The sequence below is a fragment of the Microtus ochrogaster genome, chromosome 7 (assembly GCF_000317375.1).
Source record: "Microtus ochrogaster isolate Prairie Vole_2 chromosome 7, MicOch1.0, whole genome shotgun sequence".
NCBI classification, from domain to species: Eukaryota; Metazoa; Chordata; class Mammalia; order Rodentia; family Cricetidae; genus Microtus; species Microtus ochrogaster.
In genome coordinates this window covers 35,835,035-35,856,942 of record NC_022014.1, presented here as the reverse complement: position 1 = coordinate 35,856,942, position 21,908 = coordinate 35,835,035, and the positions used below count along the sequence as shown (strand labels likewise).

Below are 21,908 nucleotides of genomic sequence, written 5' to 3'. Positions count from 1 at the left end.
CAGAAGGGAGCTAGAGCCCAAAGCTGGCTGATTACAAGAGAGTGAAGAGAAAGTGGGGAAAAGCTAAATCTCTCAAAGCCCACCCCACATCCTGAAAGTGCCTTAATTTCCCCAGAGAGCCCTTGCTGAGTCTTATGGTTTTTGTTTCTTACGTTTTGCACAACTGTTGCAGGCTACACATATTCCAGGCCTCCCCTTTCCTGTTGTTTGATGTGTGAGTCGCCCTGGTGGGTTCACCTGGATTTGTGTGCATCAGAAAAGCCGGTTGTCACAGTAACTCTCAGTTTGGCTGGAGTCCTACTGTTAACTGCAAGAGGAAACACTATGCTTTTGTACTGTGTCCCTTATAAGGTTTGGAGACAGGAAACCCAGTTGCCCAAAATTTAGTTTACAGTTTGCTTTTTCTTTCTTTTTTCCTGAGCTAGGCATACCAGTGTTTTGACAGGGGAATGTGGGAGGGAGTAGGAGCTGAGAATCTGGACAGTACTTATGCGGGGCTGGTGGAAAGAAACAACAGGGAGGACATTGTTTATTAGCCTTGGGGAGGACACAAGTCCAACACTTAAAGAAACAACAGGGAGGACATTGTTTATTAGCCTTGGGGAGGACACAAGTTCAACACTTAAAGTGCGAAAGCATACATACTGAGAAAAGAATGGAAAATGTAGAAAGGTATATACAAAACAAAAAAATTGAAATGAAGTTTTTAAGGACAGGTATTGCGCTGCACGCCTTAGAATACATCCCAGTACTTAGGCGTCAAAGGCAGATGGGTCTCCGGGAGTTCAAAGCCAGCCCAGCTGGACACTCTGTAAAACACATACATATGTGTGCGCACACAGAGAAAGAGAAGGTATTGGGGATTCAGTCAGTGCTTCATCGTTGAGAGAGCTCTCACTGTGTGCTCCTTAGTTTTGTGTGTCGGGATACTGTATCAAGTTCTGCCGCAAACTTCCAAAGACCCAGATAGCACCTTCCTGCTAAGGCCAGAGCGAGAGATGCTGAGACTCTCTTAGCTTGACCCTTCCGCCTCACTTCTGCTGCCACACCCATGGTTTGGTTAGCTTGTGCTCTGTTGCTTGGATCCAGGTGCTGTTCCACATTCCAAATCTACTGCCCTCTTGTCAGGGTTCGGATAGAGCTTTTGTTCCACGGGCAATATTGGGAGTGGGAGGATGATGGGTAGGGCCAGTTTCTCAATTCTAGGGTTCCTTACCCTTTCTCTAGAGCTGTGTCCGTAGATTCCTGAGTTGTTCTTTGGTGGTGGACTCAGCTGGGCTAAGGCAGCTCCTGTCCTGCCCCGAACTTAGACTCCATGCTCCCCTAGGCCATGGATTTTGAGCTTTGGAAATCTCTCCCCTTCAGATTCCCAGGCCTGCTCAGCCCTTGGCCGACATTTGTTCCCTCGCGGTTCATGACATTTATGTGGCTCTCTCTAGAATGGCTTCTCATTGGTACAGCGAGCTATGGAAAACTTTCCCATAATCCCTGCTGTTGAGGGCTTCTTTCTAGTATAAATTCATTGATGTTTGGTAAGTTCTGATGTCTGACTTAATCATTTACAACATACACGACATACAAAGGCTTCTGGTATGGGTTTTCAGAGGTTGGTTAAGATGGCCATATTCACAGATAATCTATGCATCGCTTTGGCACAAATTCCCTGAAGGAAAAAAGAAGAGCTTAGAAAACAATTACGTTTTTGTTTTTAAAATTTTCATTGTATTTATAGTTTTTCCTCTACTGTGTAGTTTTAAATGTTAAGGATTCAAGTTGACTAAAAAGTTTCTCCTTGTTATGCTCAAATTGCAGAGTCCCCCAAAAACCAACAAGGGGACTGTATGTAAAAGCAAAGAGCCTTTATTTAAGCTTAAACTTGACTCTCCATGTGTCCAATGCATTGGCATAATTGAGGAGCCTTGAGCTCAGTTAGGGTGGGGTTTTATCACAGCAGAGGTTGGGGTGAGGGATTTCTAAGGCTCAGAACCCCTGATTGGTTGACATTGTCTAAGGCTGTCTTGGTGAAAGGGGATGGGTGTGAGCTGGGTAGGGGACATCAGGTGATCCTATCTATAATGGTTGGAGCGTTAGGTGTTTCCTTTGGAAGGTTAGATACTTTCCCCTCGGATGGTGCATTGCTGTGTGCTGCCTGGGTGGTCTCTGTTGAGCCTGTCATGGCTGGATCCTCCACTCTTATTTATAGGTTTTACATTGTTTCTCATTAGTATGATTTCTCTGATATTAAAAATGGCAATCCTTCCCATGTACATTGCATTGAGTTTTCTTTATTCTACCAATTTTCTCTGAAGTCACCACTCCCTTTATTTCATTGAACATCAGGCTTTACTTTAATCTGTTTATCTCCTTGAACACAGGACTTCCTGGTGTCTCTTTTCTCCTCAAACTGTTCATTTTGTATTTTTTCTTGTTCAGCTTGCTCTTTTTCATAGATCTGCATATGACTAACCACCAATAACCATATGACACATAGATAGGCTGTTCTGAAATCTCCTTTGCCAATGCTGTTAATCCAAAACTCTTCAGTTTAACCTCAGGCAGATTTTTTTTGGACAAGGGCAAAACAGTCACATTCTTTACCAGACTATCACAAGAACAATCTCTGGGCCACTCACTAATACTCTTCTCCTCTGAAAACTCTTGAGCCTGGCCCCCATAGTTCAGAGTAGATGAATTTTCCTTCATAGTAAAGACTGGGGAAAATATAATCGACATAGAGGAAACAATAGCAGAGAGTTTACTTTATTATAACAACGCCTGGATCATTTTCCCCACATACTCACCGGCATGAGCTGCCATCTGTTTAATTGATCTTGGCCATTCTGACTGGGGTAAGATGAAATCTCCAAGTAGTTTTAATTTGCCTTTCTCTGATTGTGAAGAATGTTAAAAATTTTAAGTTGTTTCTTAGTATTACTTTCTACTGCTATTATGATAAGACAGCATGACCACGGTAATATATAGATATATATTAAAGTGGGTTTACAGTTTTGGGGGTTAGAGCGCATGATGGCAGAGCAAAGAGGTGGTGGTGAGAACAGCTGTGAGTTTGTTTGATCTACAAGTAGGAGGGAGAGAGAGAGAGAAAAAAAAAGAGAGAGAGAGAAAAAGAGAGAGAGAGAGAGAGAGAGAGACAGAGAGAGGAGAGAGAGAGAGGAGAGAGAGAGAGAGAGAGATCTGAGAATCTCATGAATGATGAAATCTCAAAGCACAATCCAATGACAAACCTCCCTCATCAAGGCCCCACCTCCTAATCCTTTCCAGTTTCAACAACTGGTGGCCAGCTATTCAAATATAAGAGCCTATGGTGGGCCATTCTTATCCAAACTATCACACTCGGCCATTTATGTTTCAATCTTTAGAGAACTGTTTAGTTCTATACCCCATTTTAAAATTTGCTTGATTTTTTTTAAAAAAATATATATTCTCAATGCTAAGTATCTGATGTATAATTGGTAAGGTTTTTCCAATTCTGCAGGCTACCTCTTTGTTCAGATGATTTTATCCTTTGCTGTACAGACTTGTTTTTAGCTTTATGAGGTCCCATTTATTAACCGTTAGTGACTGTGATTATCAGTATCCTGTTCAGAAATTCCTGCTGTGCCAGTTAGTTCAAGCCTATTCCCTCTTTCTCTCCTACCAGATTCAGGGTATTTGGTACTATGTTGAGGCTCTTGAGACATTTGTAGTTGCTTTTGTGCAGAGTACAGTTGCAGATCTATTTAAATTCTTCTTTGACCAGCACTACTCTCTGAAGATGCTACCTTTCCCCCACTGTGTATTTTTGCTTCTTTGTAAAAAAAATCAAGCTTCTTTAAGTGTATGGAAATATCTGTATCTTCTATTCCATTCCACCAATCAACATATCTGTCTTTATGCTAATATCCATGTGGTTTTTATTAGCATAGCTCTATAGTAGAGCTTGAAATTAGGGATGGTGAGATCATCAACAGTTCTTATTCAGTATTGTTTAATATAACCTGTTTTTTTTTTAAAGATTTATTTATTATGGATACAACATTCTGCCTCCATGTATGCCCGCACGCCAGAAGAGGGCGCCAAATCTCATTACAGAGGGTTGTGAGCCACCATGTGGTTGCTGGGAATTGAACTCAGGACCTTTGGAAGAGCAGCCCGTGCTCTTAATTGTTGAGCCATCTCTCCAGCCCTATAACCTGGGTTTTGTGTTCCTAATATGCAGGTAAAGATTATTTTTGTAGTTTCTGTGAAGAATTGTGTTGGGATTTTGATGTGTATTGCATTGAAACTGTAGATTGCTTTTGGTGGGATGGTCATTTTCACACTCTTAATCCTACTGATCGATGAAACGTGGGAGCTTTCTATTCTCTAGTGTGTTTTCCAATTTGTTTCTTCAATGTGTTAAAGTATATATTACAAGTCTTTCACTTGCTTGGTTAGAGTTATACCAGGATTTTTTTTGAAGCTATTGTGAAAGGTATTATGTTCCTAATTTATTTTTCTGTATCTTTGTTATTTATAAATAGGATTTACAAAGGCTCTTGATTTTTGTGGTTAATTTTGTATCCTACTACTTTGCTGAAACTGTTTATTGCTTTAGAAGTTTCCTGGTGGAGTCTTTAATGTATAAAACCGTATCATCTGCAAATAAATACTTTGATTTATTCCTTTACTATCTGTATCCCCTTGATCTCTTTCAGTTGTCTTATTTCTCTAAGATTTCAAGTGTAATATTAAATAGGTACGGAGAGAGCAGACATCTTTGTCTTGTTCCTGATTTCAGTGAAAATCTTTTGAATTTCTGTTGAGGATGACGTTGGCTTTGAGCTTGCTGTAAATGGACTTTATTATGCTGAAGTACATCCCTTGGATTCCCAGTCTCTTCAGGACTTTCAATCATGACGGGATGTTGGATTTTGTCAAGGCCGTTTCTGCATCTAATGAGATGATCACGTGATTTTGTATTTTAGTCTGTTTCTATTGTGGGTAATGTTGATTTATGGAACCACACTTGCAAGGGGATGGAGCTAGGAAGAGGCGCCCAGGTGGGCAGACTGCAGGCAGGGAGAACGCTGAGTCCAGAGAGACCAGAATGGAGAAGAGGAAGGATGATAAAGGGTAACCCCCCTGGGTCCCCGGCAATTGTGGGTCCCTGGCAGAGTGTGATTCTGCAGTTCAGTGACAGTCACATAGGAATGGCGATGGGCCTGTAGGAAAAGCTGAAAGGGGCCGCAGGGAAAAACTATGGGGATCCTGGACCCACACCAAAAGGCTGAGTCCCAAGTGGATGGATATAAATCAGCATAATCTTAAGGCAGATTATCTCAGAATAAAGACAATTATATGATGAAAATATCTAATTACTTGACAGCAGCAATCAAATGATACAGAAGCCCATAAACACCATGTTACATATATGACCACAGGGGAATAGACGCTCTCCACATCTTGCCAATAAAACTTATGGTAAGGGTGGCTCCTGTGGCTCTGGGCACCAAATGATCCAGGTGAATCCTTAAAGGAATTAAATAAAAGTATTGTGGCTAATTTTAATGTCAACTTGATGCAGGCTCCTGTCATTGGGAGGAGGGAAACGCAACGGAGAAAATGCCTCCAGAGTGGTCTGTGGGACATTTTCTTGATTAATGATTATTGGGCCCACCCCACAGGGAGTGGTGTCGCACCGGAGTGGGTGGTCCTGAACAGCAGGAGCAAGAAGGCTGAGCAAAGAAAGCATGGGGAGCAAGCCAGTAAGCTGTGCTACTCCATGGGCTCTGCATCAGTTCCTGCCTTCAGGTTCCTTCTTTGAGTTCCTGATCTGATATCTCTTTGTGATAGAGTGTGATAGGTACACTAAGGCTGAAATAAACCCTTTCTTCTCCACGTTGCTTTTGGTCATGTTTTATCACAGCAATAGAGTCTAAGACAGAAGAGAAAATGAGAAAACATGGACATAGAGCTCCCACCTTGAGAATTTCTGTTTTGTTAAAAGTGAAAAATACATATGAAAAAATAACTCTGAAAGACTAGTTATCTGACAAATTTGTACAGTTTTTTTTTTTTTTACAATTTGGCATAAGCATACCCACTTCTCTTCAACTGATGTTTAATTTAAAAAGAAGAGCACAGAGAGTGCTGGAAGATGTTGGGTTGTAAGTCACCCCTGTGGTTTTCTCCAGTATCGGCAGCTCTTTCCACCCGTTTGTCTAGAAAGAGTGTATCAGCCAAGTCCTGCTTCACCAGACTAAGCCTTCCTGGCCTTCCAGTTACAGCTGGTAGTTTTATCAATAAGTTTTATATTCTGAATTGGTGACATTAGCTTCCTCAAGTTAGATGTAATTAAAACCATGACACTAAACCTTGGGTGTGTTCATGCACATGTGTGGGCACGTATCCATGTGTGCTGGTGGCCAGAGAGCAATGCCAAGTGTCCTCCTCGGTCATTCTCCACCTTATTTTTTGAGATAGGCTTTCTCTTGCTGAACCTGGAGTTCACTGATTTGGGTAGGCTGGCTAGCCAACAACCCCCAGAAACCATCCAACCTCTGTCTCCCCAGCACTGGGGTGACATGGGTATACTGTCATACTTGACATTTTACGTGTTTGAGTGCTGGGCCTGACGTCAGGTCCTCAGGCTTACTGACTCAGCCATTGATCGCCTGATCCCCTAAACTGTTTTTTACCATGTAAAACCTACTGTAGCTATGGCTCCCAGAAAACTCCTCTCTCCTTTCCTTACTCACTCTAAGTGAGTGGTACTGTATCTGGCCTGAGGAATCAAGTACTATTTGGTAGAAACTCCTTTCCCTTACCCCACGATCTTCTGGCAGACATATGGCTTCCTGAGGGCTATCCTGACTTGATGCCTCCAGAAGTTGTGAAGGTCAAATAAACAATTGCAAATGTAGCTGGCTTCTTGAATGATATGGAAATGTTTATGTTTGGCCTTTCTTTACATTTTAAAATAAACTTTAAAATATCATATACAAGCTTCTGATGATACATATACAAACAGCATGTTTATCGACAGGCCAATAGAACAGTCGAATTCAGTATATAAGTATCAAGACATTGAAAATGAAATAAATAAAACTTCCAGGATTCATATTCGAATACAAATATGTCTTAAGAATGAATATAAGGCATAAAAGGGGCAAACACTGAAATATGAAGGACCAGAGTTCCCCAAGGAACTAACTTAAAGCAACCCCCTAAGAGTGATTTAAGCTGCACATTCAAGCCCATGGAACCATAAGATGGAGTCCGCTTAATGATATTCAAAAGGGAAGAAGGTGGTTTCTGTAAGAATGGAAGCAATGGAAGCAAAGCCAGAGCTATTGAAGCACCATTCAGATGGGCCAGAGAGCAGTATGGACACACCTAAGTCAGTGAACCAAGAGTGATGCGATGTCCTTAAGCAATTCGTTCTGACTGATACACAGCCACTTCATTAAAACATGTATTTAAAATATGTAATAAGTTGTGTTTATGTAAATAAAGAATGAAAATGCTTGATAGCACACATGAGCAAGTGGGAGGACATGGTGGTGGGGTTGTCTAGTTACTTAATGTGTACTAGGCCCTTTATAAGTGCTGTCATCTTATTATTTACATAATATAGGCTTTTGAGATCATCACATACTTGCTAAATGAGAATGGGAGAAATCAGACTCAACTTTGAAAAGCCCACATTGGTCTTATTTCACTAGTCAGACCCTGCACTGGCTGGTTTTATGTCAACTTGACACAAGTTAGGGTCGTCTGAAAGGAGGGAACCTCAACTGAGAAAAGGCCTCCATAAGATCCAGCTGTAAGACAGTTTCTTAATTAGTGACTGATGGGGAGGGCACAGCTCTCTGTGGGTGGTGCCATCCCTGGACAGGAGGTTCTGGGTTCTATAAGAAAGCAGGTTGAGCAAAGCCATGTGTAGAGAGAGCCCGCCCTTTGGGGGCGGGACGGCCTGCTCCCTGTCTATAAATTGGGGTGCACAAACGCTGGTAACCCCTTCTTCCTGTCTCCTATTTCTGGGCATCGCGGGAACTTCGGTTGCGTGAGTGTGCTATTTATATTAAAGTAGCTTTTATTTTATACCAATTGGCCTGTATTAATTCGATCCGCCTTCAGCCATGAGAGCAAGCCAGGAAGCATCCCCCTCCATGACAACTGCATCAGCTCCTGCCTCCAGGATCCTGCTGTTTTTGAGTTCCTGTCCTGACTTCCTTCAGTGATACTACTATGATGTGGAAGTGAAAGCCAAATAAACCCTTTCCTCCCTAAGCTGCTTTTGGTTCTTGGTGTTTTATCACAGCAATAGAAACCCTAAGACAGACACTAAGCCTTTCCACCCAACTTACCCTCCTCAAGTGAGTTTCTGTTCATTCCAAAACGTCTTTATGAAGAGCCCTTTCCCCAACTTCTTGTGATTTCCGTCACTACCGAATTTATACTCCATTCACCCATCAGACAGTTCTTTCCGCTACACCCTTCTTTAAAGTAGCCCCTAGCTTCTCTTAGTCATAATATGCAAAGTGTGGTGAATGCATCACAGTGGGGAGGCAAGAGCATGAACCTGAAGAGTAGGACCCAAGAGATGAGACACTAAAAAACGGTGGCTATTTTTTTCCTATTTTTTTATATTTTCTTTTTATATAACTTGCAATACAGAATAGAATAATGAAAAAATGACATTGTGTTATTGTTTTACTAAACACTTATTTGAGCTTTTGTTTGTTTCCCACCCTCTCACTGGCTTCTGATCATCTCTGTCACACTAACACATCAATATGATTTCATGCCATGTTTACTTAGGAGGTCAGGAATAAAGACCAACCAATGTATGGAAGAATAACAAAATAATGTGAGTAAAACATGAAATCCAGATAAACAGAAGGAAGAAAGATGTTTATCTTCAGGTAAGACACTTCAGGCTTGTCCTGTGAGCTTTTCCCATACTTGACAGGAAAGTATGCCATGGTGCCTCATAGTTCCTTCAGCTCTCTTCTTGACTGGGACCCCAAATAAAATAATGCACTGACCCCTATCGACTTTCCAGATATATCCAAATTACAATACACTTAGGGAGTTTTCTAAAAGTGACAGAGCATAGTTCACAGCAAGCTAAATAATGTAGAGGAATGAACTCTCCCTGATGATCTGATTATAAAACCCGAGTGCTCCATCAGTGCCAAGATGGGCAGAGAGGACCCTGGCAAACAAAAGTGAAGACTCTGATCCATTAAGTACTTTAGGCTAACTCCAAGGGAACTAGAAAATGAATCTTCAAAACAAAGGGATAACAGTGTGATTCATGAGAATCAATGACCAATATTCTTCATGTAAACCTAACTTAGAACCGATTATAAATACATGTTAGTTATGTTCATCAAATTAGACAGCACTTTGTAGGGGTGGAATCCTAAGCAACTTTCACCTCTCAACCTTTCCTTTCTAACACAGAAATTACTCTCTAAGAAAATAATAGCATGTGTCTGTCTGAGTTCAGAGCAATGACTGTGTCTTCCCAAGGATAAGGCTGTTAAGTCTCAAGCCTAACCTACAAAAAAATGAAAGGCTCCAGCAGGCCCTGCTCTTACTAAAAACCACATCACTACTGTCTCCCAAACATTTCTTGAATCAAAAAAGAACAGGGTATTTGAAATTTTGGAAATAAAAAATTTGAGATCTATAGCCAGAATTTTAAAAATATTGGGTATTTGGAAAACTGGGAATAAAAAATTTTGAGACCCAGATCCAGAGGTTTTCATTATCTGTTGTTCAAACTTATATACTGGACGAGTGAAATCACTTACATATACAAAAGCTCCCAAGGGTCCTATGATGGACCTTCCACTTAAATATTCAAATATTAAACGCAGTGATAAAGCCATCTTACATCTCTTAACAGTCAGTAAGTTTTCCGGGTTGCTCTTCAGTGTGAAGTCTTTGATGTCGGATGAGGGATGAACTGCACTTAAAGTTCTTCCCACATTCGTTACATCTAAAAGGTCTCTCTGCGGTGTGAGTTCTCTGGTGCTGAATCAGAGCCGACGAATGAATGAAGGCTTTCCCGCACTCTCCGCACTTGTAGGGCTTCTTTCCAACATGAATTCTTTGATGCTTGGCAAAATTTGAGCTCCGGCTAAAGGTTTTCCCACACTCATGACATTCATAGGGCTTCTCCCCCGTGTGAATTCTCTGGTGCTGAACGAGGTGCGTGCTCTGACTGAAGGTTTTCCCACACTCGCTACACTCGTAGGGCTTTTCTCCGGTGTGAACTCTCTGGTGCTTCGTAAGGGAGGAGCAATGACTAAAGGCTTTCCCACACTCCTGACACTTATAGGGCTTCTCTCCAGTATGAGTTCTTTGATGTTTGATGAGTGCTGACGAATGAATGAAAGCTTTATCGCATTCGTTACATTCATAGGGCTTCACCCCAGTGTGAATCAGCTGATGCTGGGCGAGGTGTGTGCTCCGGTTAAAACCTTTCCCGCACTCGCTGCACTCGTACGGTCTCTCTCCAACGTGCACTCGCTGATGGACAGCGAGGGATGAGCTTTCCAGGAAGGTTTTCTTACATTCACGGCACTCGAAGAGAATTCTGGTGTGAGTTCTCTGGTGCTTAGTTAGATTGGCTCTGTGGCTAAAGGACTTGGCACACTCACTGCAGGTGTAGGGTTTCTCCCCAGTGTGAACGCGCTGGTGTCGAATGAGGACGGAGTGGTATGTGAAGAGCTCACCACAGTCACCGCACTTATGAGGCTTTTTCTCCTTAGGAGCTCTCTGCTTTGTCAGTAAGCCTGATTTCTGCTTCAGTCTTTTCCCAAGTGTCTGAAAGTCATAGGGCCCTTTGGGAACTCTCTCCTCGGTCATCAGGAGAGACTTCTGACTGTCATTTTCCCAACAGATATCCTGTTTGCGACGCTTCTCCACAGGAAGTGAGTTCAGGTGAGTGAACATTTGTCCTAAGTCCTTTTCCCGGCTCCCTTGCTGACGCTCTAGCCAGTGTTCTCCATCATGAGCCGTTTCCAAGGTGCAGTCAGAAACGGGATTTCCTGTCCGCTTTTCTGCTCTTGTAACCTGGCTTGATTCTTCTGTGGAAAACTCTTGCACTGAAGTTGAATCCTTGCTCTCAGGTCTAATTCCCACATCTGAAAAGACATTGCAAATGCAAATGTTCTGTGTTTTCTGGGCTTAACAAAAACACAGTTCTATAACAGGTAAGAATTAATGAAGACGAAAGGATGCTTGTGTGGAATTAGTAGAGCTGACTCTCTTATTGAATGGTTTTTGAAAAAGAAGGAAACTGAAGGAAATAAATATAAAAATTAATAGACTTTATCCATGAGAATCAGATGGGGGAAAGTTGATCAGAAATATAAGAGGGAAAATGATGACAAATGTGTCTGTAAGGAGCAGACAATGAGTATATTAGATATGGAGAGTAAAAACCACATGTTATAGAATACCTTCTATCACAACATCTAGGAAAACACATACAAAGATATGTATAGTTAAATACATATCCATCTAATGATACGTAGCATAATAGTTTAATACTATGCTATAATAAACACTATTCAGTAGAGTGATTAGAACAGTGTGGTACTGGACCATACTGACAAATGAGCCTAGAAAGAAATTCAAACATATATAAGGGAACTGGGTGTTGCAGAATATTCCTTTACACTGTGTGAAGGTGTGTTGTAGCACACGACGCCTGTCTGCGCGCAATGTGCCGCCATACAGTTAGTGAACCGGGCAAGGGGCTGGAGATTTGAGACACACAAACACACACAGAGAGACAGGGATGTGGGTCATCCTTGAAACAGGAATGCCCCAAGAATGCCCCCTTTATTGTGTCCAGGGGCTGCTTATATAGGGATAGCCACGCCCCAGCCAAACGCACCAGAAACCATTCCTCTGCCATCAGGAACTCCTGAGGGTTTCACGCTCAGAGGAGCTGTAGGCACTCAGATCAGCGAAAAACAAGTTGTTTACAAGAAATTCAGAATCTGGGGGTTCAGAGCTCCCAACAATGTGCCACGGCGATTGGTTTAATAACGAGCGGAATGGCCAGTAGTTCGGCGAGAGAATAGGTGGGATTTCCTGGGAGAGAGAGGAATGCTGGGATGGATCTCAGCACGAAAGAGATGCCAGCAGGACACTGAAGAAGCTGGATGTATGGTACAGCAGGGAAGTAACAGAGCCACATGGCAGAATGTCGATTAATAAAACAGGTTAATTTAAGTCATAAGCATTAATTGGGTACAAGCCTAAGCTAAGGCCAAGCTTTCATAATTAATAATAAGTCTCCATGTCATTATTTGTGAGCTGGTGGCTCAAAGGAACGTCCGACTGCAGTCAGGTTTACCAAAAGGTAGCATTACAAATCCCTGATAAATGATTACTCAATCAATGATGCTGGGTTATAGGCTGTGAGCATGAAAAAGATCCACTTCACATCATTTATAAAAATAAATACCTGCACAATAAAACTTGATTATTTTGTAATAAAATTCTGATCATCTTTCTGACACTGGTATGACAAAACAAGCCACGAAAAGCAAACTTAAAATTAGTGAGAACTTAGCCAGGTGTGGTGGTGCACGCTTTTAATCCCAGCACTCACGGAGGCAGAGGTAGGCGGATCTCTGTGAGTCCAAGGCCAACCTGGTCTACGAAGTGAGTTCTAAGACAGCCAGAACTATGACACATAGAAACCCTGTCTATAAAACAAAAATTTAGTAAGCGCTGGGCTGGAGAGAACTTAGTGGTTAAGGGCACTTGCTGCTGTGATAGAAGACCCAGGTTCAGTTCCCAACACCCACAGGAGGCTCCGGCCTACACTCATACACATAAAGTAAAAATAAATGTCTTAAAAAATTATCTTTAATTATGTATGTGTGTTTATATGTGGGCGTGTATGTGTGAGTTGGATGCCCACAGTGGCCAGAGGCTTTTGATCCCCTGGAGCTGGAGTTATAGGCGGTTGCAAGCTGCTTGATGGGTGTTGAGAATTCTGCCCAGGTCCTCAACAAGAGCAGTACCTGCTTCAGCTGCTGAGCCATTGTTCTAGCCCCTAAGATGATGCTGGCCTAGCCTCCACAAGGCTTTGGGCTCCAACCCCATAACTGAAAAATAGAAATCAGTAAATCTGACCTTAAAATTTAGAAGTCTAATATCCTAAATTTGGGGCTTATTAAGAAGGCCCCAAAGTGGAAGAATCAATTCCTCCTCATTTGTAACACTTCTGCTATCATATATTAGAATCTAAAATATACAAAGAGCTGCAACAAATGAAGGAAGCTTGAATAGGCAAGAATCTCAAATGCTCATGAGGCTCATATTTAGTCCTCATAGAAATGCAAATTAAAAAATACGAAGTATCTATCTATCTATCTATCTATCTATCATCTATCTATCTATCTATCTATCTATCTATCTATCTATCTATCTATCTATCTATCTATCTATCTATCTATCTATCTATCTATCTATCTATCTATCTATGATGGACAAGAACTACAAAGTCAACTGTGGATAAGATGGGGAAGGACCTTAACAAATCTAATAAAACTAGCAGGTGACACTAAGACCCACATATCTCCGTCCAGTCATCTACTTTAACGTCAGCTCTCAATAGGAACACGAGGAATAACGGTCATGCAACTCTGCAAGGGCCAAAGGGAGAAACTAACTGCCCAGTTTATTCACACGTCGCACCTACGCCAAACTACTTAAAAGAAATATATACAACTCATGACATACTAATATAGATTGTTAACAAAATGAAATGCTGGAGCTTCCAAATAGATTACAGAAAGAAAATTGTAAAAATATACACATTTTAATGTTCATGCGTGTGTGCATACATATGCCTGTACATGCAAATACAAGAAGAGTCACGCCAACTTCAAGACAAAGTGGTTACTTCTAGAAAATGAGACAATGAGAGGACTTTATCTGAATCTCTAAAATTTTTATTTCTTAAAAAGCAAAAGACATCACATAGCCATAGGAATGGCTAGAGTAAATACAGATAATATTAAGTGTTGGAAGTGCATGGAAAAACTAGAGGTTGTAACTTCTCTCAACGGAAATATAACTGGAAATATTTTTGTAAAACCTCTTTGGCAATATCTATATCACACACACACACACACACCAAAACACATATATGTGTTCATAAAAAGACATGTGAAAGAATGTATACAGGAGCAGTATTCATGCAACCGGAACTGCACACTATCCAAATAGCTGTCTTTAGAAGAATGGGCAAACTGGGATACTGCAATAATAAAGGGCTACACAGCACTGAGAACAAGCTAATCTCAGCACCATGGATGGATCTCACTGTGAAAGCTCAGAGAAGGAAGCCCATCTCAAAAGAATATACCGTGACTGCATTTAAATAAGGTCCCACAATAATCAAAACTAACTATGGTGTTACACGTGGGGATAAGGCTACCTGTGGGAGAGCGGTGACTGCACAATGGGCACAGGGCGCTTCTCGGATTAGTGCTTTCTTGATCTAGGCAGTACTTACACGAATGTGTTCAACTTGTAAAAATTCACATAAACATTATAATGCTTTTATGTATTTTACTGTTGCAATAAAAAGGAAAGAAGGAGTGGAAAGTGAAAACAGTTTTAATTTTGGTGGTGGCTGTATTATTTTATTTTGGCTTACATATTTAAAAGCTACAAACTTTAAAATATTTGAAAATCAAGGTGCGTAGGCTTCTCTAATACTCACTCTCGAGCTCGGCAAAGTGCTATTCCGTTGCTCTTCTGCGGGACTGAAGCGCCCCGTGGGGCTCACCTACCTGAGTGACAGCCTTTGGGAGGTTTTTTCTCAAGCTTCAATAGTTCTTTTCCATCATCCAAATTATAGTTATCAGGCTTGGAAACGGGAAGCCCTGTTTATTAAAAAGAAGAGGAGAGGGAGAGAGTATAGTGAATGAAATATGGTGGGTATGGAAATCTCTGCTGGAATTTAGTTCCATGCCTTCATCTGGACAAGACGCCGCATCTGGAGTGAGGGAGGAAGGACCTCTCAGCGGGGCTTAGAATATCTGCAAGAGTCTAAGGCTGGTGCAAAGTTAAACTGCATTTATAAAGACAAATTTGTCTGTGGTAAAGGAACAGAAAGTCTCTCAATTTTCTTATTGTTTGTGGGGGTCACAGATAACACTGCAGACTAATCTTCACTTCAGAAAAGAATATGTATAATATGGGACTTTAGCAGCACCCTAAAATTGTGGCTGTTGAACTAGAGTTTTTATCTTTTAATAGTTTTTTCTTTCTTTTTCAATTACTAAAATTTTGATTTAGTACATAGGGTTTGACATTGGCCACCACAGCCTGCAATTCAAAATGGGCCACAAGCACCTCCTCTTTGCCCTGTGCTGTTTATCTGATGGATATATGCCCGTTAGTTGGATTTTCAAAATAAAAGTATATCTTTGCTCAGCTCTCTAACTGGAAGAATAACCTAACCTTCCCCCGCCCCGAGCTGCTGATGCCATCTTGGCCATATAGGGGTATCCTAAATTAATAGATACAACGTCAAAGACAAGCTAGTTGACTTTAAGCAAACAAACAAATCAAATTCCACTGACACCTTTGTTTCCGTAAGTTCCTCCCAGTGAAGCCAGTGTACATTAGGCTGCCACTGAATCTTGATAAATAAGAAGCCTAAACATCTCACCAAGGACCTAGGACAGGAAGGGGGTGGGACAGAGCTCAGTGGCAGTGCATGCTCAGCCTACGCAAGGCTCAGATTCAATCCTCAGCCTCCAGCAAAACAATACACGTTCTTCCTCTGTGCCAAAAAGAAATACTTTATGACTTCTAAATGAAAGCTGGAGGTTAACAAAAGCATTTCATTTTCACGAAGTCATGTCAGCCCCATGAGCGGATTTCACAACCACGGGAAGAAGCTGTTCTTACAAAGCGAGACCAGGTTCCTGTAGTTCTCCAGCATCACGTCCCTGTGGGCAGGATCCAGTTTCCCCCACTCCTCTGGTGTAAAGTCCATGGCCACATCCTTGAATGTCATGGTTTCCTAAGACACAAACAGACTTTGTTCATCACCTTGTGGTTGATACCTGTGATGGCTCTCCTTGCTTTTCAGCTTGACTACATCTAGAGTTAACTATAAACCCAAGTAGCTGGGCACACCTGTCAGGGATTCTTCCTTAACTGGATCATGTGATGTAGGAAGCCCCACCTTAAGTCCAGATCTCTTCAGGTCAGAAGATCCACCCTAAATCTGGACCACGCTTTCTGGTGGCAGCTGATCTAAGAACAAGGGAGAAGGGAGCTTTTGCTTCTCGCCTGCTTGTCGTCTTTCTCACTGACAAGTTCTACGGCCTGCTGCTGAGGCTCTCCTTCACTGGCCGTAGAGCCCACTTCTTTGGGATCCTGACATCTACTGAAGACCAGCCGAGACGTCAACCCTCACGGACTGAAGAACTACTGGATTCTTGGACTTTCTGTCAGGAGGAAGCCATTGTTGGACTAGCTGGACCAGTCTGTAAGCCGCGCTAACAAATCCCCCTTATATATATATATTCACTCTATCAGTTCTGTTCTTCTAGAGAACGCTGACTAAACAGAGCCCCTTCCTTTCATTCTGTTCCTGATGGACATAGTGCAGATGGACAAGATATACTCATTGAGACAACTGAGGGGCTTTCTAAGGGTGCTTAGATCCCAAACAGTCTGTGCACTTTCACTGAATACCAGGCACACCGTGAGACTCAGCAGAAACAAGACCGCTTGCACCACTGGGAGACTACCATTCTCCTGTCAAAAATAGGCTATAAGCACTGAGGAAAAAAGGATTATCTGCACACTTCCCCTATGTCTTTAATAAACACAAAACATGGCATAATCTTCCGAAGAATTACAATACAGAAGTTGCAAACAGAGAGGTCAAAGAATGAAAAAAAAAAAAAACCTGGCAGGGAACAGCAAATCCAGCTAAATTTGCAATTAATTCAAGATAAAGGACATTCAATTAGGAAATGTGATAAACTGATTAAGGTTACAGATGTAATTCAAAAGTAGTTATAAAGATGTCATAAGATTACATCTCAGTGACATTACAAAAAAAAAAAAAAAGGGAGAGTGATGCTACATGGTATACATGGTATTGAGCGTGCCCCTTGAAGCGAAGCCACAGAGAATTGGAACAACATTCCAGGTTTGCTGAAATGAATGCGTAACAAATGCTTAATTGGACACAAGGCACCTTCTATTAGAAGATCCATGAAGCATTCGCAAACACCAACAAAGTAGATTTTAGTAAATTCCCAAATAGGAATAAAGCTATGCCTGATGAAAATTGTAAAACTCTACTGGAGCATAAAAAATAAAGAAACAAAATGCAAAGTCCAATGCTAAATGGCTAGAAACTCTGGGGATGCACAGCACTCCTGAAATGTCTTAGATTTTAAACATGTTTCCTGTGGTTTTGAAATATGTAAATACATGAGAAGAGCACGCAAATCATAATAAAGAACACGAACAAACTCAGAAAGAGAATCAAAAGACAGAAGCAGAACTTTTATATACAGAAAAATAAGACAGCTGGGAAATCTGGGAAAGGGCAACGTTGATGTCTCAATTCCAGAAACGAGATCAATGCAGAGTGAAATGTTAACTTCTGGAGCTTGGATGAACCGGAGATGAGAGATTTCCATGTTACTTGTTGTTTGTAACCTTTTCTATGTCTAGGTTTTTCTCAAAGTAAAGTTTTCAAAAAATAATCCGAGATTTTAGAAATAAAGGAATCATGTTTGAAAAGGAAATAACAGGCAAATCCAACCCCCCAAACAGCCACAAAATAGAAAAGACTTCATAAAAAAAGTGACCTTGATCCCAGAATCTAGGTACACAGAGCTCAACATTCAGTGGAAATTAACCGCTCGTCAGTTCAATGGAAAAACAAAACAAAACAAAGCAACAGCAAAAATGAAAACAATTATATGTAAGACAGGAAAAGCTCAGCAGAAAAACCAGCACTGCATGCTGACTGTGGGGGAGCAGAATTCCTTATAAAAGGATCTTGCTAAAAGCTATTAATATTGTTAAGAGCTGTAAATCCCATTTACAGAGTAGGTTAACCAGAACACTGCACGGGTGGAGACAGGGACGGAAATGGAGGAAATACAGTGTACCCCGAGTCCTCTGGACAGTACTCTAAACTCAGCAAAATATAGAAAAACACCACACAGAGATTCTCTGTAGAAAGAGGTGAGGGGCTGCTTTGGGGATGAGAGTTATCATACCTATATATTTGTATATTCTGTGCTGCTTATTAAGCTAAAACTAATATACATATTTTCTAAACCTAGTAAGGAAAGATTAAAAAAACTTAACCAACTCAAATCTGAACACAATATTACCATCAAATAAAATCTAGTAAAATTAAAAAAAGAAAGTCTTTAAAAATATCCATAAAAGACAATCCACCATGATGATATAACAGTCTTTAATCTAGTCTTTAAACTGATCTGTTGGAGTCAGGGCTGGAATGTGTCTACTTATGTATGCACTGGTATACTCCACAATTTCTTCTGCAAGTCCAGCAATGGTGTGGCAAAGACCTTATACACTGCTAGAAGTCATCCCAGCACTAGGGGAACAGCTAGCCTTCAACCTTGAAGATGCAAGCCTATGCCTGTTTGATGAGGGCACCAGAAGAAAAGCCTGTTTAAGAGCAAACCTCATAGAGTTTTGGAAAAGGTTAACAAAATGGACAAGCTGGCTCTCCGTGTTATGGCCTAAATCCTTTACTTAACTTGTGTTGGTCAATAAAGACCTCTCTTTGCACAAGCCAGTTTAAGATGTCAGCCTCCACTGAAGTCTCTTGGGTTGGTAAAGTCTGCGAGACTCACAGCGCAGTCGAGAAAAGTACAAAAAGGGCCACAAGTCATTTCTACAGCATTAACATCCAGCGGAGGCTGACAGGAATCTCTGGGCTGCAGAACAATGCAAAAGGAACGCAGTAATCAGTGTCACCACCACCCACTGTGTATCCATCCCATCGTTCTCCCTTGACACACTTGCTCTTTGTGGGAGGGACAAAATAATAATAGGAAACGGGAGACCTACTCCTTCAAAGCGGGAGGAAACTAGCCCTAATGCTCCAGATTCATCCCCAGGGAGGACCGCTTCCTATCCCTGAGCTTTGAAGTCTTCAGAGCCTTTCTTCTTCCAGTATCAGTTTCAACCGAGTACATATTATTATTCTAATCACTTCCGCATTTAAGATGTTTCCTAAGTCCCCACTTAACCTCACAGGTGTGCTGTTTCCCATAGAGAAATGTATGTACTGTACCCTTAAAATAGCTTTCCACATAACCAAATACAGAAATTAGCATAGCGGGGAAGCGGGGAGAAATGTGGCCCACCTGCCTTAGAGAGACAATGGAGACGGAGAAGAGAGGTACCTATGAGTAAGCAGAAAGTGTTTCCTACCGAGTCCATTAATCTCTTGGAATTAGAACTCAGGTCTCTAGATGGGCTCTGTGGACAAAGAAATCCCACATCAAAAGGGGAGTGCATCGGTGCTCTGAGACGCAAGATGGAGCTGACTCTTAACCCGTGGAGACTCACCTGGGACTTGGCTGTGAGTCTCAGAGCGGCCACTTCTCCTTCTGCACTCTTCTCATGGGAAAGGAGGGAGTCCTGGGAAGACAGAGCTAAGGGCAAGCAGGCAGCAGTGACAGGGTCGAGACCCATCTCACTACTCAGACTACAATCTAAGATTCCCTTCATCACACCACATGCCATCCCTGGTAACAAAGACTGCAGAGATCTAAACAAACTGCTACTTTACAGTACGGTGGGTTGTGCCCAGGGACTTGGCTTCTCTGGGCTTAAATCTAGTTGCTCTATACATCCTAGAAACCAGAACTCTCCAGTCTACAAACTAAAATAGTAAGTTCCCATCATAATCTACTTAAAATCTTCGAAGCAGACGCAATGGTTTAAAAAAAAAAAATCTCCTAAAGCTTTCTTAAGATGTAGACTGCTAAGTCTCACCTTTAAATTATGATTGGTTGATTTTGAGGTGACATCTCGAAATCCGAAAAGCACCCTTGAAGGGAATTCTGGCACAGAAGGTCATAGACTAAATAAAGTTCAAGATACACTGGTCTAGTAGTGTTGTGGCAGCCCCACACTTCTGTGCCTGTCAAACACATTCTGAGTTATCTGTGAGACCGTATGGTTAATTGTGTGGATAAAGTGGGATAATGGGTGTGGAAAATATTTTTGTCAATTACAAAGCTGAATTTTTGTATCCATGATGGAAACCAGGATGGGACAATAATTTCGAAGAACTTGTGCCTAAAGTTCGATAATGTCCCCACTGTCCCCAGAGCATTCCATTGTGCTGCACCCATTAAGTAGATGGGGGCTCACACCAACTGCTGCAGCTTCTCAGAGCCCACTAATCCTCAAGACAGTGTTGACAAGTGGCCACCTAACTCGAGGCAAAGGTTGTCTCTCCCTTCAAAGGGAAGAATTCAACTTTCTTTTTTCCACTGTGCAAAGACAATCCATGAGCAACTCTACCTCTTTTCTGGGGCACTTCAACCAAATCCATCTCCACAATCACCACCTCTTCAATGTCCCCAAGCTTTCACTCGTCTCCGGTTCGCACAATTAGGCATCAACGGAGCCTCGAAGAGCTTCTTCCCTCTGAGGGCTCTGCGGAAAGCATCACTCAGATTACGTTGGGATCTGGAAACCAGGGAAAGCATCTTGAATCGGGTCCTCGCATGCCTGTCCCTGGCGTCTGGAGCTGTTCTTAGGGGACCAAGCACCTGAGGGATGGCACAGGGTACAGACAACCGCGCCTCGTGCCCAGCACCTCCCGCTGCTCCTGCTGCTCCGGTCTGCACCCGGGATCTGCAGGGAGCGATCTCGGCGGCGCGTGGAACGGGGAGGGGACGAAGCTCAAGAACTATGAAGTCTAGTTCCATCTGGCGTGGAACCACCACTGGACCACCACCGAGGCAAACGGAGAACCTTAGCACCCCATCAGGTAACTCACCTCCCAGCCCGGGCCTGACAAAAGGCTACGAACTTCTCGGGTTAGCTCCGAGTCGCGCATGCGTGACATTCTGCGGGGGCAAGGCCAGAAACTACGACTCCCAGAAGCTCCGGCGCGCAGTCAGACCCCTTGTTTCTTGACAGGTGGGACCACGCGTGGCTCAACGGCAAGGCGGGATTTCTCTCTCTCGCGAGAGAAAAGGGTGCATCGTCTGCAGTTAGCTTCCACAGTTACCCGAAAGTGGGACCTGGGAAACGCGGGCTCGGTGGCTGTCTTTGCGCCTTGTCTGCACAGTTACCTCTGTGTAGCTTCAGCCCAAATTTCTTTTCTGTAGGCATGAGTATGTGGCTTTTAACCATGGTTTTGCCTTCTGCAAACTCATCCTTTGTCTTCAAACTATAAGAAAGCTGTAGTTTAAGATCAGGATCCTGGTTGTACACTCATTCATTCCCATGGTCTTGTATCCAGAGACTATTTGCAATCCTAAAAACTCATGTGAGCAGGATTCAAAATATTGAGCCAGTTTCCACACACTTGAGCAGTAAGTTCTTTGCAAGAAAAAAAAAGTTCAGCATTTATTAAAAAAAAAAAAAGTTGGTTTCTCAAGGGACCATGGTTAAACCACTCTGGTTGTGGAACTAACCTACCCACTTCCAATTCACCATGGCTAAACAGCCCCACCTCAGTGGGCGCATTTCCTGCCAGTGCATCATTCGCATCTGCCAGAATCAATATAACCAACTATTGGTTCTCACCATCTAATCACCAGATCCTATTGTTGTATTTTACCCCCCAATTTGTTCATTTCTATTTTTGCTATGGCCTCTATCCTCTTCCCCCC

General features: G+C 42.1%; 1 protein-coding gene and 1 non-coding gene across 3 annotated transcripts; both read right to left on the bottom strand.

Moving 5' to 3' along the window:
* Positions 1-6,137: 6,137 nt before the first annotated feature.
* Positions 6,138-6,264, bottom strand: LOC113456387. The gene has a single exon (XR_003377209.1).
* Positions 6,265-9,754: 3,490 nt separating this feature from the next.
* On the bottom strand, positions 9,755-21,146 carry Znf286a (zinc finger protein 286A). Of its 2 annotated transcripts, none has more exons than XM_013347454.2 (5): positions 21,068-21,146; positions 19,624-20,721; positions 15,949-16,063; positions 14,823-14,915; positions 9,755-11,144 (listed from the first exon to the last, which is right to left on the bottom strand). In XM_013347454.2, the coding sequence occupies exons 2-5, from the start codon at positions 19,798-19,800 to the stop codon at positions 9,895-9,897; spliced, it is 1,635 nt and encodes a 544-aa protein (XP_013202908.1). In that variant the 5' UTR covers positions 19,801-20,721; positions 21,068-21,146; the 3' UTR covers positions 9,755-9,894. The 2 variants fall into 2 exon arrangements, with proteins under 2 accessions (XP_013202908.1, XP_026636455.1); XM_026780654.1 differs by lacking the exon at positions 21,068-21,146 and having other exon boundaries at positions 19,624-19,709; positions 20,587-20,656.
* Between the last annotated feature and the right edge of the window lie 762 nt (positions 21,147-21,908).